The following is a 19,907-nucleotide window of genomic DNA, read 5'->3' on the forward strand; positions in this document are numbered from 1 at the left end:
TCTGTTCCTATGCCGCCATCCCTCCTTTTCTCTGTGTCTGTGAGATCAATAGATCACTTCATGTTTTCAGCGAGGTTAGAGGTGCATTTAGAGAGCAATATGCTCCGGTTACCCTGCTGGAGGGCAAGGGGGCATGCGTGGGGGTAGGGGAGGCTCTTAGGGCCAGAGGGATGACAGGACACTTTACCGGTCATCCCTGCCGGTTAGCACTGAGAGTGTAATAAGTGGACGAGAAACACATTGTTCCTCCTGCCTTCGTGAACATATCTATCTCAAATACCTCATACCCCTGCACAGTGATCTGGTACTGGTACACCCTAGCTCCCTGCACAGTGATCTGGTAGTGCTACTCCCTGTATATACAGTGGGGAGAACAACTATTTGATACACTGCTGATTTTGCAGGTTTTCCTACTTACAAAGCATGTAGAGGTCTGTAATTTTTTATCATAGGTACACTTCAACTGTGAGAGACGGAATCTCTCACATTGTATGATTTTTAAGTAATACATTTGCATTGTATTGCATGACATAAGTATTTGATACGTCAGAAAAGCAGAACTTAATATTTGGTACAGAAACCTTTGTTTGCAATTACAGAGATCATACGTTTCTTGTAGTTCTTGACCAGGTTTGCACACACTGTAGCAGGGATTTTAGCCCACTCATCCATACAGACCTTCTCCAGATCCTTCAGGTTTCGGGACTGTAGCTGGGCAATATGGACTTTCAGCTCCCTCCAAAGATTTTCTATTGGGTTCAGGTCTGGAGACTGGCTAGGCCACTCCAGGACCTTGAGATGCTTCTTATGGAGCCACTCCTTAGTTGCCCTAGCTGTGTGTTTCGGGTCGTTGTCATGCTGGAAGACCCAGCCACGACCGATCTTCAATGCTCTTACTGAGGGAAGGAGGTTGTTGGCCAAGATCTCGCGATACATGGCCCCATCCATCCTCCCCTCAATACGGTGCAGTCATCCTGTCCCCTTTGCAGAAAAGCATCCCCAAAAAATGATGTTTCCACCTCCATGCTTCACGGTTGGGATGGTGTTCTTGGGGTTGTACTCATCCTTCTTCTTCCTCCAAACACGGCGAGTGGAGTTCAGACCAAAAAGCTCTATTTGTGTCTCATCAGACCACATGACGTCCTCCCATTCTTCCTCTGGATCATCCAGATTGTCATCGGCAAACTTCAGACGGGCCTGGACATGCGCTGGCTTGAGCAGGGGGACCTTGCGTGCGCTGCAGGATTTTAATCCATGACAGCGTAGTGTGTTACTAATGGTTTTCTTTGAGACTGTGGTCCCAGCTCTCTTCAGGTCATTGACCAGGTCCTGCCATGTAGTTCTGGGCTGATCCCTCAACTTCCTCATGATCATTGATGCCCCACGAGGTGAGATCTTGCATGGAGTCCCAGACCGAAGGTGATTGACCGTCATCTTGAACTTCTTCCATTTTTTAATAATTGCGCCAACAGTCTTTTGATGTTGCCTTCTCACCAAGCTGCTTGCCTATTGTCCTGTAGCCCATCCCAGCCTTGTGCAGGTCTACAATTTTATCCCTGATGTCCTTACACAGCTCTCTGGTCTTGGCCATTGTGGAGAGGTTGGAGTCTGTTTGATTGAGTGTGTGGACAGGTGTATTTTATACAGGAAACGAGTTCAAACAGGTGCAGTTAATACAGGTAATGAGTGGAGAACAGGAGGGCTTCTTAAAGAAAAACTAACAGGTATGTGAGTGCCGGAATTCTTACTGGTTGGTAGGTGATCAAATACTTATGTCATGCAATAAAATGCAAATTAATTACTTAAAAATGATCAATGTGATCTTCTGGATTTTTGCTTTAGATTCCGTCTCACACAGTTGAAGTGTACCTATGATAAAAATTACAGACCTCTACATGCTTTGTAAGTGGGAAAACCTGCAAAATCGGCAGTGTATCAAATACTTGTTCTCCCCACTGTAGCTCCCTGCACAGTGATCTTGTAGTGCTATTCCCTGTATATAGCTCCCTGCACAGTGATCTGGTACTGCTACTCCCTGTATATAGCTCCCTGCACAGTGATCTGGTACTGCTACTCCCTGTATATAGCTCCCTGCACAGTGATCTGGTACTGCTACTCTCCCTGAACAGTGACCTGGTACTGCTACTCCCTGTATATAGCTCCCTGCACAGTGATCTGGTACTGCTACTCCCTGTATATAGCTCCCTGCACAGTGATCTGGTACTGCTACTCCCTGTATATAGCTCCCTGCACAGTGATCTGGTACTGCTACTCCCTGTATATAGCTCCCTGCACAGTGATCTGGTACTGCTACTCCCTGTATATAGCTCCCTGCACAGTGATCTGGTACTGCTACTCCCTGTATATAGTTCCCTGCACAGTGATCTGGTACTGCTACTCCCTGTATATAGCTCCCTGCACAGTGATCTGGTACTGCTACTCCCTGTATATAGCTCCCTGCACAGTGATCTGGTACTGCTACTCCCTGTATATAGCTCCCTGCACAGTGATCTGGTACTGCTACTCCCTGTATATAGCTCCCTGCACAGTGATCTGGTACTGCTACTCTCCCTGAACAGTGACCTGGTACTGCTACTCCCTGTATATAGCTCCCTGCACAGTGATCTGGTTGTGCTATTCCCTGTATATAGCTCCCTGCACAGTGATCTGGTAGTGCTATTCCCTGTATATAGCTCCCTGCACAGTGATCTGGTACTGCTACTCCCTGTATATAGCTCCCTGCACAGTGATCTGGTACTGCTACTCCCTGTATATAGCTCCCTGCACAGTGATCTGGTACTGCTACTCCCTGTATATAGCTCCCTGCACAGTGATCTGGTAGTGCTATTCCCTGTATATAGCTCCCTGCACAGTGATCTGGTAGTGCTATTCCCTGTATATAGCTCCCTGCACAGTGATCTGGTACTGCTACTCTCCCTGAACAGTGATCTGGTACTGCTACTTCCTGTATATAGCTCCCTGCACAGTGATCTGGTACTGCTACTTCATGTATATAGTTCCCTGCACAGTGATCTGGTACTGCTACTTCCTGTATATAGCTCCCTGCACAGTGATCTGGTACTGCTACTCCCTGTATATAGCTCCCTGCACAGTGATCTGGTACTGCTACTCCCTGTATATAGTTCCCTGCACAGTGATCTGGTACTGGTACTCCCTGTATATAGCTCCCTGCACAGTGATCTGGTACTGCTACTTCCTGTATATAGTTCCCTGCACAGTGATCTGGTACTGCTACTCCCTGTATATAGCTCCCTGCACAGTGATCTGGTAGTGCTATTCCATGTATATAGCTCCCTGCACAGTGATCTGGTTGTGCTATTCCCTGTATATAGCTCCCTGCACAGTGATCTGGTAGTGCTATTCCCTGTATATAGCTCCCTGCACAGTGATCTGGTACTGCTACTTCCTGTATATAGCTCCCTGCACAGTGATCTGGTACTGCTACTCCCTGTATATAGCTCCCTGCACAGTGATCTGGTACTGCTACTTCCTGTATATAGCTCCCTGCACAGTGATCTGGTACTGCTACTCCCTGTATATAGCTCCCTGCACAGTGATCTGGTACTGCTACTCCCTGTATATAGCTCCCTGCACAGTGATCTGGTACTGCTACTTCCTGTATATAGCTCCATTCTTGCATTTTATTCCTCTATTGTGTAAATCATTTTTCGTTGGGAAGGGCTCGTAAGCAAGCGTTTCACGGTCAAGTCTACACCCCTTGTATTTGGCACATGTGGCAAATAAAATCTTATTTAATTTCCTCACCGTGTTTTAAGAGATCATCACCTCGTTTTAATGACACTGACAGGCACGATGTCCTTTTAAGCCGTTTAATACACTCCATATGTCCATAACCCCAGCAGCCCTCTAATCCCATATCCAATACATGTCCGTCCGTCTGTCCGTCCGTCCGTCAGTCAGTATGTCTTAAGGAGGAGCGCTTAGCGAGCCAGAGGAGATCAATATCGTAACAGAGTCTCCGCCCCCCAGCCCACCCCTGCATTAGAGCAGCTCTGTCTGTTAAAGTGTGTTAGGTCAGGACCTGACCCCACTTATGACCCCGTGGCCCACTGACCTGTTCGTGCCCCCTACCCCTCCCCTTCCCTCCTACAGGCTAAATAGGGTTTATAACGATCTGGCCCTAGACCTCACCACTAATGATGAGTCCCCCCGACACACACGCTTACAGCAATAACCTGCTTAGGATGTGGTGTGTGTGAAATAAATCATATACAAGTCATAAGTCATATACAGTACATCACCTAACTGTCTGTTGTCTACCAGGCTGTCTACACTGCGGGTCAACCTGATTACACCAGCCATTCTTGCAGGATCACTGCTCTCAGTTAGAGAAATCCATACATATGTCTCCAGTCAGATGCAAGATGGATGCCTCTCTGCTATCCACAATGCATTGCAGTGACGCCACTACTGTACAATGCGGCTGCGTAATGGTTCTTCCAGAGGAGGTGGAGGAGGCGTAATGGTGGCACATAATTTGAGCACCCACGGGGGAGAGAGAAGCCTGTTTGTGGTGAAACCACTCAACACATTATCAGTGGAGAATCAAAGAGCTCCCCTGTAAAGCTCTACCGGCAGTGCACCGTTTGAAACTCCACGGACGGTAGCCACCACTGAGGAAAGCAGAGCAGGACTGGACGAAAAGAGGTCCGATGTCTTGAGATTGTAAAGTTTAGATGGATTATCAAACCGCCAGGAGGCAAGCCTCACCATTTGTCATGAACTAGAACCCCCATATAGGTTTTCCTGGTGAGGAAAACACTCCAGGCCCTAGACAACAAGAAATAAGGTCAATCATACCACTAGGTAATTATTCCAATTGTTAACCTGCCAACCATTGCTCCACTAGGGTTAACCCTCTTGGGGGAGATTTTAACGAGCCTTGTAAGGGTCACAACAATACTTTTCATGAGTCTTGCAGTCATTTGTCAGGGATTGTGTTGCTTCCTTTCAACACAATGCTGGAGGTCACAGAGAGTAGAGGTCATGGGAGCTAGTTTGGGCAGATGTGCTTTGACCCCATTATTCATGTTTCTCCACAATCTGGTGATCAGTGTGCATAAATGGCAGCATCCACCCACACTGTCACATACGCACGCACACACATCTTATAACCCTACTGAGAGACAATCCCTCTTTGTTTCTCAGTCCTGTTCCGTTGCCTCCTCCTGCTTAGGAATGCACCACTGCTATTCCTCTACTGCTCCAAAACAACACTGTGGTGTGTGTGTTTAGAGATTGAGACTGTGTGTATGAGAATAAAATATGAATAGTTTATTTTGGGATTGAACTGTAAACCAGAGAAGAAACAAAATTTGGTCCACAGATAAATGATAGGTCATTCTCTCCTTATTCACAAAGTACTGTATCAACACATTCTTTCTCATCATGACCTAAACTACTATTGTACATTCATTAGCCCTGAGGGGAGACAATTGAATGGTATTTTGGAGAGTTTGTTTCCTATCTTCCAACAGTTTAAAGGCCACATTTCTGTTCGTGGGACAGAACAGAAATGTACTCAAACATACTGTATTTAACAATATTTGAGTATTACTTGTGGTAACATTGCATATAAAATGCAGTTATACCCATATTACATACTTTGGATATGGGTTTTGACATGCACATCTACGGGCGGATATAGTGTCTTATAGGTTAGGGAGGTTAATAATATCATGATGATAATGTGATCGGTGATACCTCATATCTCAGAAACTAATGAACAAGGAAGGATGTGGTGATTGGTACAGAATTGAGCCTCATATTTTTTGTAAAAACAAAAACATGCCTCTTCTTCCATTCTTTAAAATTTCATTCTTCCACTTTAATTTTCCTCAAACACCACTTCTGCCCTTCTCTTCTGCTCATCTCCTCTTATCTTTTCTCATCTCTTGTCCCCTCCTCATCTCTTCTCTTCTGTTCTCATCTCTTTCCCATTTCTCTTCTGTTCTCATCTCTTCTCCCATTCTCTTCGATTCTTATTTATTTTCCCCTTCTCATCACTCCTCTTCTGTTCTCATCTCTCCTCTTCTGTTCTCATCTCTCCTCTTCTGTTCTCATCTCTCCTCTTCTGTTCTCATCTCTCCTCTTCTCATCTTTTCTCTTCTCTCCTCTTCTCATCTTTTCTCTTCTCTTCTCATCTCTTCTCCCCTTCTCATCTGTTCTCATCTCTTCTATTCCATTCTCATCTCTTCTCTTCTATTCCGTTCTCATCTCTTCTGTTCTCATTTCTTTTTTTCTCTCTTCCTCTTCCTTTTAATTCCATTCTCCTCTCTCCCTGCTCTCTCTCTCCTCTCACTCTATCCTCTCTCCCTGCTCTCTCTCCTCTCGCTCTCTCCTCTCTCCCTGCTCTCTCTCTCTCCTCTCGCTCTCTCTTCTCTCCCTGCGCTCTCTCTCTCCTCTCGCTCTCGCTCTCTCTTCTCTCCCTGCTCTCTCCTCTCGCTCTCTCCTCTCTCTCAGGTGCGTCATCGGTGATCAGTAATGATGACGACTCGGCTTCTCCTCTCCACCACGTGTCCAATGGCAGTAACACTCCGTCCTCCTCTGAGATGGGCCTAGACGCAGTCATCATCGGCATGACCAAGATCCCCGTTATCGAGAACCCTCAGTACTTCCGCAGCAACAGCATGCTCAAATCAGACACCTGTGAGTACAAGACCATGGCTTACACACACACGCATGTATACACTCACAAGACACACATACAAATGGCTTTCTTTAACACCAGTTCCTTTTAATGGGTAACAAGATATAGCCTACTAGACTGTAGCAAAGAAGAATAGCCTGCAGACTAAGAGATCTCAAAGGATCTGAGTGCTGACGTCACCATGAATCTGTTGCACCGACACATAGACGCCATCTAAGAACCCACACCAGAATGTACGTATGTGTGGGTTGCCTTAGCAACACTCTCTCCGCTGCTATGGAAATGGCACTGGAGCTGCTGATAAAATGTGTTGAGTGGGACAGGCAGCGTTCCGTGTGTGTGTGTCAATCACACTTGTTAGCTGTGTAGTTGGATCTATCTAATCCATCAAATTAGAGGTCATGCTTCTTAACGAGGACACAAGTTCCTAAGCAGATGATGTACGGAGGCATCTACAATAGGACTGTGTCTCTGTGTAGGTCTGTGTTATACACAGTGTGTGTCTCCGCTGTCTTTACCTGTCTGGGCCAATGCTGAGAGAGCTGTGGTCTGACTTGTGTCCTCAGCAAATCACCAAAAGAGATTTATGAGCCTCAGAAAAACATAAAATGTCAGTCACTACTGTACAGCTGTGTGTGTGTCTGTGTGTTTGTGGTGTGTCTGTGTGTGTAAATGTCGTATTCAGTTTGATGAAAAAGAGAGAAACAATGTAGGTAGGGTATTATGTCAGGAGAGTGGGTGTGACTCTAATATCTTAGAAACAGATCAATAGCCTCCATTAATTTGTGCACTCCATTAGAGTGGACAAAACTCATTAAGAACAAGAGATGTACACACACCCACACACACAAGGTTCTCCCATCTTCACAGAGGAACTATAGAGCTCTGTCAGAGTGACCTTTGGGTTCTTGGTCACCTCCCTGACCAAGGCCCTTCTCCCCCGATTTCTCAGTTTGGCCGAGCGGCCAGCTCTGGGAAGAGTTTTGGTGGTTCCAAACCTCTTCCATTTAAGAATGATGGAGGCCACTGTGTTCTTGGGGTCCTTCAATGTTGAAAAAATGTTTTGCTACCCTTCCCCAGATCTGTGCCTCGACACAAGCCTGTCTTGGAGCTCTACAGACATTTCCTTCGACCTCATGGCTTGGTTTTTGCTGTGACATGCACTGTCAACTGTGGGACCTTGTATAGACAGTTGTGTGCCTTTCCAAATCATGTCCAATCAATTTACCACAGGTGGACTCCAATTAAGTTGTAGAAACACCTCAAGGATGATCAATGGAAACAGGATGCACCTGAGCTTAATTTCGTGGCTCATAGCAAAGGGTCTGAATACTTATGTTAATAAGGTATTTCAGTTTTTTTATTTTTTTCATACATTTGCAAACATTTCTAAAAACCTGTTTCCAATTTGTCATAATGGGGTATTGTGTGTAGACTTCTGAGGAAAACGTTTATTTAATCCATTTTAATCTCCATCCTGGTCTCTGGGTTTAGAAGGCTTATTAGCATTGTACTGGAAATTGTGATTTACAAATGTATTTTTATCAAGTTGTTTACTCTTCTCCTGTGGCATGTCTCCCATTCACCAATGACATCAGAAAACAGTGACTAAATTCTAAAGCCAACCCCTACACCACCGGCCCGAAGTGAGGCTTTGGAAAAGCCACAAATAATTAGCAAAAACTCTTAAGGAGAATGATAGACAGGGGAAGGGGTGTGGTTTTGTCTCTTCTTGACATGTATTCACTTTTGGTAAATATTTTCTTAACTCTTCTTGAACTGCACTGTTGGTTAAGGGCTTGTAAGTAAGCATTTCACGGTAAGGTCTACACATATTGTATTCGGCACGTGACAAATAAAGTTTCATTTGAACTTAGAATGATACGTGTAGTAAATGTGTGGCGTTTGGTTGTGGAAATGTACATTTACTGTACATGAATTGGCAGGAATGGTTGAGTTGTATGGTTGGAATGACTGTAATGATGGAAATAGTTGAGTTGTGAGTAGAACGTGTTTGAGTAACAGAGCTATATGATAGATATTAATATGTGTGTATAAAGAAGAGAGTTAGTAAGCAGTGGTAGTGAGTTGTGGCTTTTTTGGGTAGATGTTTAGGGAATTGTGGGTACTTACATAATTCCCTGAGCTGTGGTTATGACAGATGTGATGTCATCAGGTTAACACAAGCACACCCGTACACACGCACACACACAGGCACATGCACACACACAAACAAAGCTGTGCTCAGGTCTTGAGTCTGTACATTCTGGCCTAATGGCCTACACTCTCTCTCTACCTATCTCTTTAATATTGGGTTATGGTTCTCAGTAAGTTAGTGCAGCTCGATACAGCTTCAAAGTCTAGCCCTCCGCAATGCAATAGACTGAGTGGTGAGAGCTTTCCTTCAAATGCATTTCTTAATCAGATCAGAAATAAATCTTGACGTTTTGTGTCCTGTTTCTCTCTGAAGACAGTAACCTGCTGATGAATATGTTTTGGTGTTCTCCACTGTCCTTGTGCTATAGAGAGTTAAGTGGGTGCAGCTCTGGGAGAATCCCGCGACTGTATCAACACCAGCCAGATTTCAGCGTTTGTTCAGTCAAAAATCGCAATTTCAAATAGACTTTCAAACATCTATTTCTGACGATTCCCACATGATAGCTATTATGCTGAGAGACGGAGCTGACATGATGTTACTATAATCACAATAAAAAGACGCAACGCACAACTATTTGTGCAACTTTTACTTTTGAAAACAGTGATCAGACAATACAGCTCATCACGATCAATATCAAGACAACAAAATAGTAGATAGAGCATTCGGTACAACCAATGACGGCTCCCAGTCCCCCAATCCAACCATATATCATCATCTCTTCTCAGATATATACTGATTACGGCATTCATATTCAGAAGTCACACTGATATATGTAATAACTAGGTTCTCTTTGTGTTGCAGTTGTCCAGCACATCAAGAGACACAACATAGTGCTGAAGAGGGAGTTGGGAGAGGGGGCGTTTGGGAAGGTTTTCCTGGCTGAGTGCTATAACCTGTCTCCTGAGCTCGAAAAGATCCTGGTAGCCGTCAAGGTAACGCTGCTCTTTCCAGTCTATCACAACCCACTGTAGGCTACATCGTTTGGCCAATTTCCAAATGGACCCCCAAAACCTACCCCCTAGATACTCCTGTAGGAAAATCAGCCAATGGCCTGCTTCCATCAAGAATTCCAGCATTCAAAGTATGTGGTGAAATTAGATCTTATAGGAGAGTTTTAATTGAAAAAAACATGGCATGGGAGAGAACCCCCTCCTCATGACTTCCTGTCTTTCCTTCCTGTGTCCCACCGCATTCTAAGTGTGAAGTGGGGCTTGAGTGGCAGGGCAGTTTGTCCTGTATCTACTGGAAACCTGCCATTGAAGGTGATAGATGTGACTTTGCACTTTCCGAGTTGCCGCTTCTACGGTCTAACATAGTCATATCACTAATGGTAGTGGTTTTACATGCAAACATTGGACAGGCATGCAGCCATATAGGCTAAGCTTCCATGTTTATGGTCAAACTCACAAGGGAGTCATCGATCACGATACGGAACAGTAGTGACATTAGCTAAGGCGTTGGCAGTCATGCAAGGATGCTAGCAGTCACACAGGCAATTTAATTCTCCAACGTCCCGGCAGTCATACAGTGTCATAGGTAACTCGCATTCAGGAGTGAGTTTCTTGAAATCTTTGTAGCTAATTCGGCACTTTAACTCCTCTGGACAACCCAGCCGCGAGAAAGTAACAATGCCAAATCAATGTTTAGTGGTCAATCTTCTAGTTGTGAATGAACTTCAGAATTTGTCTAAGCACTTTAATGTTCTCATAGTGGCGTGGGTCTGGGTTGTTAAGAGAAAGAAGGTACCATGTTAGTTCTGAGGCTTTTAGGAAACTCATCCACTTCCAGTTCTGTTCTGATCAAATTGATGAGTTCTGTTTCCTGAAATCTAATTGGTTGAAGATGGGGGTGGAGGAATCTCTTTTTCTGCCATCTCAGCGTTCTAGCTGGGGGTCAGAACAGAGGGTCATCCTTTGGCTTCCTTAGCTCTCTCCTGTTCCTATTACATTTCCTGAAACACTCTCTCTCGCCTCTGCACTTAAATCACTATGACAGATTTCATGATTTACGATCACTAATGCAAAGATCAGAACACGAAAACCAACCACACTACTTCTGTAAATAACACTGAACTTACTATACAGAAGTATACAACATCTCTGCTTGGTCATTACCAACAAGATAAAATTGTGGGCCATGGTTAAGTTCCTATAACTCACTTTTACTTTAAGAGTTACTTATGTCTGTACTTGGTGGATTTGAGCCAAAAACATCTTGTGGCAGAATATTCCCAGTAAGTAGTCTCCGTGCACAGTGAATAATTTTTAAGTATGATGTTTTCCGTGTCTAACAAACTACATTTTGAGTAAAATTTGGATAGTAACCTGTGTGTGTTTGTGTGTTCAGACCCTGAAAGAGGCTAGTGAGAATGCAAGGAAGGACTTCCACCGGGAGGCCGAGTTACTGACCAACCTGCAGCACCAGCACATTGTCACGTTCTATGGTGTGTGTGTGGAGAGCGACCCCCTCATCATGGTTTTTGAGTATATGAAGCACGGGGACCTCAACAAGTTCCTCAGGTATACAATTCTGTGGGCACGTTCATATTAAGGCCCGATTCAGACTTAGACAAATTATTCCTTTCCTACACACTCCTTTCCTACACACTCCTTTCCTACACACTTCTCAGTAGGTGGTATTCAGACTTGCCTTAAGCAGGTGTGTAAGGCAAGTCTGGTTCCCTTGCACGCACTGAATATATTTAATTCAACTGCTGAAAACCCTCCCACTTGCTGGACAACAGATTTCCTCCTGGAGTTTTAATTCAGTACATTTATCTTAAGGCATCCCTTTAAATAAGATGTATCTTTAATTAGAATTTGATCGACAGACTCACAAAAACACATAAAGAGAACTGGTTCAGAATACAGGGATCAATGAAAGAAAGCCATATAAATATATGCATACTCGTCTCAATTTCAGCACCAACTGGTAGATTTTAAATTACTCTGATCTTGTAGATTATTTAGGCAAATTTGGGGGACAGGAAAGAATGTATGACATTTTCTTTTGAAGTATTTATGCACAATATATATTGATGAATCCAAAATACAGTGGCTTGATTCATCTTGAAGGTTGTCATATTCAAGTTGAATCCATGAAATATTTGAAGGTAGAAAAAAAGTGTACAATAAGTGTTGAACAATAGTCCTAGAAATGTACCCTAATCATGGAACTGTATGACAACGTTTCAGTCATCGTGATCCGTGCACCAGGCTCCAGGTTTAACCTGCTAGGTGTGGTTTGAGTTCCATAATGATTCAAATAGGCTACATGTGCAAAATTATTGCACAACGTTAGCCTAATAGAATCCACTAATGCTAGCAATCCTCAGGAACAACTACATGACAGAGGAAAGAATGGTCAACTTAATTGAATGATGCAAAAGGAAACTAAATTGACCATTACAAATGTTTGTGGGTATTACTGATGGTGGCCTCCGATAGTGGCTAATATTTAACATGATACAAATGGTAAAATAAAACAGAGAAAAGTCCAGGCATATAATTAAAACATTCTAAACTGCATACATCAACTTGGCAGGCTTGGCCCTAAAGAAGTCTATAGATTGGGTCTCCAAATTTCATCCACACAGATTATGAGGGCATACAATACACATTCTGAATAACGGTACAGCTATTTATACCCTACTTAACTGTGGAAAATGGGCCGCAATACATGTCATTTTGATATGATTTTCAGTTTGCTTCCATATGACTGGTTTCACATTCGTCTTCTGGGATCATAAGGAAAAATCATCTAAAACTATTTGCTATGTGTATTTTCAATCTTCTTCTCCAAACGGATGACTAATTTACCGAGCTCTCATCAATAGTTCTTATCAATTTATAAATTACAGAGCATGGAGAATGCTTTAATTTATATCATAAAAAAGTAAGTAGATGCTTTTTCCATTTGGAACCGGGAGGTTCACTAGACCTTATTCATGGTTTCCTCTTGCATAAAGGTGGTGGAATTATGAGGGAATGAAGTCAAAGTCAGAATACGGCGTATCTGTATACACACCTCCACCACAGATTCATTTCTTTGATCTCCAACCCCAACGAATAGCGGGTTAATAGCATACTATTCTAATGCTTAAGTTAAAGGTCTGAATACGTGTAAGTGCAGAAAATAGAATTATGTTCCATTTCCGCGAGTTTAAAGATGCACTATGCAGATATCGCACCATCATTTCCTGGTTGATAAAATTCTAACAGTTTGTCTCTTTTCAGTTTATAGTGTAGAGAATCATTGTACCATCTAAACTGCTGTGAAATATATTTTACATAACCAAAAATATGGTATTTCATTTGAAGCTGGTGTACCAAACCTAAAGTACAAGACGGAAAAAAATCAACTTAAGAATGGGAAGCATAGAAATAACACACATAGAACAGACATACCGCTTCTTAGACCTGCTTTCAATGAGAAGGACAGATCTGTAACTCACATTTCTATGTGAATTTGGTCGGGTCGCCCAAAAAGTTAGATATTGCAGCTTTAACTCGGGTCGGAATCCCCCCACTGACTGATGTTGGTCATGATCTATTTCAATGAAGCCATTACAGAAAGTGAGTTAAAACTCCCAACGCAAGAAGTAAAACATTTATAAATAAAGTTGAAAATGAATATCACCTTTCAAGTTGTGATTCGGAATTTCAATGGAATTCCTCTCATTCCGTAGGGCTCACGGTCCCGACTCCGTGATGATGGGTGACGGTCCGACCAATAGGCCCGTGGTTTTGACCCAGTCCCAGATGCTGCACATCGCCCAGCAGATTGCTGCAGGCATGGTCTACCTGGCCTCCCAGCACTTTGTCCACCGAGACCTGGCCACACGTAACTGTCTGGTGGGAGAGAACCTGCTGGTGAAGATCGGTGACTTCGGCATGTCCCGAGATGTGTACAGCACGGACTACTACAGGGTAAGTGTATGTGTCGCCCTCTTTTTTTCTTGGCCCCCTACTACTTCCCTTTGCATGGGCCTCTCTCTCTCTCCCTGCATGGGCATGAATCAATCAGTAGGCCCTGGGCCTGGTATGTTTAACAATTTGTTCTTAACTGTCTTGCCTAGTTCAATAAATTTTAAAAAATCTAATCTAGAAGATGAAAGCTGCATAGAGCAGTGTTTCTCAACGTTCTATGTTCCACCAGACCAGCAGCCTATATAGTCTGCCTCCGTCTCAGAACTGATTCAATAACAAATAGTATTGAATTGGTACCAGCTAACTAACCAATCAAGTATTTAACTAACTGATTGATTGGTCGGTCAGCGGCAACATTCTTTATGGACTGTCCCGAACGGGAGGTGGAGAAACACTGCAGAGGCCTTATAAGTAGATGTCAGTGTATAGATGTAACAGACCCTGTCTCTTCCACACATTCTCCACCTGCTTCCCTGCCTCCCCCTCTCTTTGATTTCACTATTAGTGTGTGACAACATACAACTGCTATCCACCGCCCCATATACACACCCACACTCATACACACCCTCTCAGTAAAGTTAACCACTGGAGGAGTCGCCATAGCAATGGGCAAAGGCAGCACAGAGCATAAGTTATATCAGAAAGTCCCTATGAAAAAAGTAATTAAATAACTTATATTAGTATGCAGCTCCACTACTACAAAGAGAGAGAGAGCAAGAGCGAGAGAGAGATAAGGGGGAGGGTTGGGGCAAGTGAAATAAATCAACACAAATAAAGATGCACGAGGAGGGGTATGGGAGAAAACAGAAGAGAAGGAGGGCTTCAGAGTGGAGAGAAGGGACTGAGTGTGGAGAGAAAGACACGAGAAAAGAGAGAGGAGCCAATGATAGAGATATGCCGAGAAAGAGACTGAAAGCTGCTTTCCCCCAACAGTTGGGTGAAAGAATGATGAACAAGGATGTAATAGGAGGGATCAAAAGGTAGACCAGCCCAAGTTGCTTCCTGTCTAGAGATTATGCCTGACAGTGGCTGCATCTGAAATGGTACCCTATTCACTATAGTGCCCAGTGATGTCACATTGCACCCTCCCAGGGCTTTGATGGACAGCTGCGGAAGCCAACCAACCAACCCACCCACCCACCCATCAACCCAAGAGCAGCCTCTTTTATAATTTCTCTTTAATCCACATGAATACACAAACCTGTATTTTTTTTAAATTACAGACCGACAGACAGGGCTTCATTGCACCCACTCCTGGGTATAAAAAAACACAGTAATTCCCAGTAGAATTACCATCTCCATAGAAACACAGGGCAATTCAGTTCAGTCTACTGGAACAAGGAGGAGGAGTAGTCTCCTAGTGAAGCCCCTCCCATGCAGCCAGTCTAAAGCATCCCAAAAGCTCTCTTTCAAACCCGCCTGGTTGCCATGGATACCGTGGCCTCTAAACTCTAAATTCAATTCCTCGTTTTCTTCTTTGAGGTTTTCTGGCACAGACAAGCAGCGGGTTAGTTATAAATATTCATTAATAATTCTGAGAGCAATAAGATCTCATGGTCTGACTTCAATATTCAACATATTTCTGTCAAGACTCGGCGGTTAAGTTTAGGCATTAATTCCGACTGGTTAAGGTAAGGGTTAAGTTTTGGGATAGGGTTCAAATGGAAGGGAAAAAACGAGTGCCTAGACAGGGATTGAACCCGCGATCCTCAGAGCTGTAGCTCAGATTGAACCCGCAGTCCTCGTAGCCATTGCTCGCATTTTAAGCCCTTCCTCTATCGCCATCCACAACACCCTAGCAAGCCGAGAGCCTACTAGATGATATTGTTAATAGGCGCTCATGTTGCCCCTAAGAATACTGAAGTGGATCTGCCTCGACCCGGCTGGAGAGAGAGCTCTATTGAGCTCTAAAAACCATTGGGCCCTCTGAACAGGCTAGTAAAACTGCTTCTCTTAATATTTGATGAACTCAGGATGTTAAGAACAATTAATCAGGGGCTGTTCTACCTCACAAAGTAACACACAAATGCACAAAACACACACATGCACACACAGAGAAACACAAACAAGCACACACACACACACACAATCAAACATGTGCATACACACAGAGCCATAAACACAAGCAAGCACATACAAACACAAGCAACAAGCATACACACAAACACAAAAAGTGGAGACACTAAGATCAGGAAAGCAGCATTAATATTTCAAACTAAACCACACTAACTAAATGAGACACTCACTGGATGTTGGCCTCAACCCCACTTGACCGTGAATTTATCGCAACAAACATACACACACAGTATCTCTCCTTGGTAACTCAAGTGGGGTTTTAGTTATGTGAAAACACTTAAAGTGAGTTATGTGTTGAGGAGGAGGAAAGAGCCTTTGAGAAGGCGGACTAGAGCTAGATTGGTTTTCACAGAAAAACACACACCGGTGATGACTATCTCTTGGCTTTAATGGACTAGTAAAGTAAAGGAAAAGACCATTCAGGGCTGAGTGGGCGACAGACAGCAGTGGCCAGTCACAACTTCCTGTCTTGCGCAGTGTCTGGGATGGTAAGGGTCAGGGACATATTTCAGACATGTATTTTATTGCATGGGTTATTGTTAGATGATTGCTTGTTTGTCACATTAACTATGTACCTTGCTGCAGCAAGGCATTTTGAAAAACTGAGCGTAACCTTTTAGTGCTCATAACTATATTTGTCTGTGTGTTAGACACAACATTTGGAAAAACAATGTACCCTATTATTTTACCATTTGCAGTTTTGAATAACTGCGTTTCTTTTATGTTTCTTTTATTTGCACTTTATTTTAGAGTACTGTTTCAACCAGGGTTGGAACCAAAATTATTTTCCAATCATTTTGTTCTGAACAGAACCATTCTTTATTTGTTGTTCCGTTCTACTGTTCCGACCAGAAAAATACAATATTGAACTGATTCAAACCCCAAAAATGTAACGGTTTATGTCATTCCTTTCTGTTCCTTTGTAAATCTCTGAGATATATATTTTTCTTTATTTAGCTCAACATTAAATTACTTCACCAATCAGTGAGGATAGAGCAGCTTAAGCTTGCTATGTAGTGGGCAAGCTATAGTTGTTTAGTCTACATGCATTGGACAGACAAGTGTAGGGCACGAGATGTGACTGACATTTTGTGTGTGGGAAGAGCGAGAGAGCGTGGAGGAGAAGGCTTGGCTTGAAGCACTGGGCATCTTGTTATGACATGCATTATCTGAATTAGTCCCACAGAATTATACCTATGGAGGAGCGGCTTCTATATAGGATCTTCCGAGAGTTGTCTTAACTGTGGACCCAAGCTTGTGTGTGCAGAGCGGCCCGAGAATTAAAATAAAAAACATCTTGTCCAGTGTGAAAAGTGATAAATATAGTATCCTTAACTAGCATTGAAAAAGTGAATCCATTCTTCTCTAATTAAAAATCGCACTCCCTAATTGCTGAATCCTGCTTGTAACGTCAATAGGGTACAGTAGCCTGTTTCGTGGGGGGAGGAGCAGGTAGCCTGGACACACGCTGGCAAGGGCTTTGCATAGGCACTTTGTTGCGTTTTATTGTGGGACTGGGAAAAATGCCCGGAATGTAAAAGAACGTTATTAACCAGTTCCCATGCTTTTAAAAATAATAACGGTCACTTTTGTTCACGTTTCTTATTCTGTTCCTCAAAATTTCGTTATTTTACGATTTTTGGTTCTGAACCAGTTCCAACCCCTGGTTTCAACTGGCATTTATTGAACTAATTTGTGATTGAAAAGTATGGGATTGAGATATCAATGGGTTGGGGTTGGGGTTAGAGTTGAATTCTTACCTCAACGAATGCAACACAACTGGTGACTAGGTACCAAAGGATGCATAGTTGCGCTTGATTTAATGAATTGCAAAGAAATAAAAAGTAATTTGAAGGTAATTTATGTTTTATGATCATTTTACAAAGTAGTTTCACGGAAAAAATATGATCATTTCTGTACCGTTCAAATAAAGCGTCCAGGCTGACTGTGTTTGTGTTAATGTAGGTTGGGGGTCACACCATGCTGCCAATCCGCTGGATGCCTCCAGAAAGCATCATGTACAGGAAGTTCACCACAGAGAGTGACGTGTGGAGTCTGGGCGTGGTCCTCTGGGAGATCTTCACCTACGGCAAACAGCCCTGGTACCAGCTCTCCAACAACGAGGTCAGTCTCACCTCTAAGCTAACCGCAACCCTAACCCCAACTCTGTCTATACTCTACCTCCATCGTAGCCTGGGTGCCAGTCTGTTTCTGTTCTCTTGCCGCCACCTTACAACAGTTCCATGAGGAAGTGGCAAGAAGGCAGCACAGACTAGCATCCAGGCTACTGCTAACTGGAGTCTACCCTCACAGTCATTCCTTTGGCAAAGCTTTCCAACAGAATGGCCAATTATATTTTACAGTACCTTTAACACCCAACCATGACCCTATCCTGGTTGTGACTGGATGGAGTACAGCTAGGACCGGAAGTGACTTTTCTTAGCAGTTTAGGACAACATTTTAGCTAACGCTGACCCTTTTCGTAACCTGCTACGTTAATTCTTCTAACCTGCTACGTAAGTTCTCCTAACCTGCAACGAAAAATCACTGTTGGTCGTAGCTGTGTTCCACCTAGTCAGAACCCCCTAACCCAATCTCTGGTTATTTCCCTAAAAAAGGCTGTAACCCCCTAACCCCAAAGCCAAATTGACCCCTAGCCTTAGCTTATACCCCCAAGGCACGTGTATAGATCTGAAAGGCTTCCATCTGGGGCAAAAAAGTATTTAGTCAGCCACCAATTGTGCAAGTTCTCCCACTTAAAAAGATGAGAGGCCTGTAATTTTCCTCATAGGTACACATCAACTATGACAGGCAAAATTAGAAGAAAAAAAATCCAGAAAATCACATTGTAGGATTTTTTAATGAATTTATTTGCAAATTATGGTGGAAAATAAGTATTTGGTCACCTACAAACAAGCAAGATTTCTGGCTCTCACAGACCTGTAACTTCTTTAAGAGGCTCCTCTGTCCTCCACTCGTAACCTGTATTAATGGCACATGTTTGAACTTGTTATCAGTATAAAAGACACCTGTCCACAACCTCACACAGTCACACTCCAAACTCCACTATGGTCAAGACCAAAGAGCTGTCAAAGGACACCAGAAACAAAATTGTAGACCTGCACCAGGCTGGGAAGACTGAATCTGCAATAGGTAAGCAGCTTGGTTTGAAGAAATCAACTGTGGGAGCAATTATTAGGAAATGGAAGACATACAAGACCACTGATCATCTCCCTCGATCTGGGGCTCCACACAAGATATCACCCCGTGGGGTCAAAATGATCACAAGAACGGTGAGCAAAAATCCCAGAACCACACGGGGGGGACCTAGTGAATGACCTGTAGAGAGCTGGGACCAAAGTAACAAAGCCTACCATCAGTAACACACTACGCCACCAGGGACTCAAATCCTGCAGTGCCAGACGTGTCCACCTGCTTAAGCCAGTACATGTCCAGGCCCGTCTGAAGTTTGCTAGAGAGCATGTTGATGATCCAGAAGAAGATTGGGAGAATGTCATATCGTCAGATGAAACAAAAATATAACTTTTTGGTAAAAACTCAACTCGTCGTGTTTGGAGGACAAAGAATGCTGAGTTGCATCCAAAGAACACCATACCTACTGTGAAGCATGGGGTGGAAACATCATGCTTTAGGGCTGTTTTTCTGCAAATGGACCAGGACGACTGATCCGTGTAAAGGAAAGAATGAATGGGGCCATGTATCGTGAGATTTTGAGTGAAACCCTCCTTCCATCAGCAAGGGCATTGAAGATGAAACGTGGCTGGGTCTTTCAGCATGACGATGATCCCAAACACACCGCCCGGGCAATGGAGGAGTGGCTTCGTAAGAAGCATTTCAAGGTCCTTGAGTGGCCTAGCCAGTCTCCAGATCTCAACCCCATAGAAAATGGAGGGAGTTGCAATGAGGTTAGTGGAAGAACAGTCTAGTAAAGATGAGGTTTTTGGAGGGAGTTGAAAGTCTGTGTTGCCCAGCAACAGCCCCAAAACATCACTGCTCTCGAGGAGATCTGCATGGAGGAATGGGCCAAAATACC

The 19,907-nt window shown here is 43.5% G+C and overlaps 1 protein-coding gene across 1 annotated transcript in view; it reads left to right on the plus strand.

Annotated features, from left to right (window-relative positions):
- The window catches only part of ntrk2a (neurotrophic tyrosine kinase, receptor, type 2a), a 61,172-nt gene that overhangs the window by 36,218 nt on the left and 5,047 nt on the right, over positions 1 to 19,907 (plus strand). Inside the window, exons 13-17 of the mRNA XM_052461268.1 lie at positions 6,505 to 6,690; positions 9,651 to 9,781; positions 11,196 to 11,368; positions 13,537 to 13,777; positions 17,819 to 17,977. Of these exons, the coding sequence (XP_052317228.1) occupies positions 6,505 to 6,690; positions 9,651 to 9,781; positions 11,196 to 11,368; positions 13,537 to 13,777; positions 17,819 to 17,977 (890 nt within the window). The remainder of the gene's footprint in view (positions 1 to 6,504; positions 6,691 to 9,650; positions 9,782 to 11,195; positions 11,369 to 13,536; positions 13,778 to 17,818; positions 17,978 to 19,907) is intronic.

Source organism: Oncorhynchus keta, chromosome 14 (assembly GCF_023373465.1).
Source record: "Oncorhynchus keta strain PuntledgeMale-10-30-2019 chromosome 14, Oket_V2, whole genome shotgun sequence".
Lineage (NCBI taxonomy): Eukaryota > Metazoa > Chordata > Actinopteri > Salmoniformes > Salmonidae > Oncorhynchus > Oncorhynchus keta.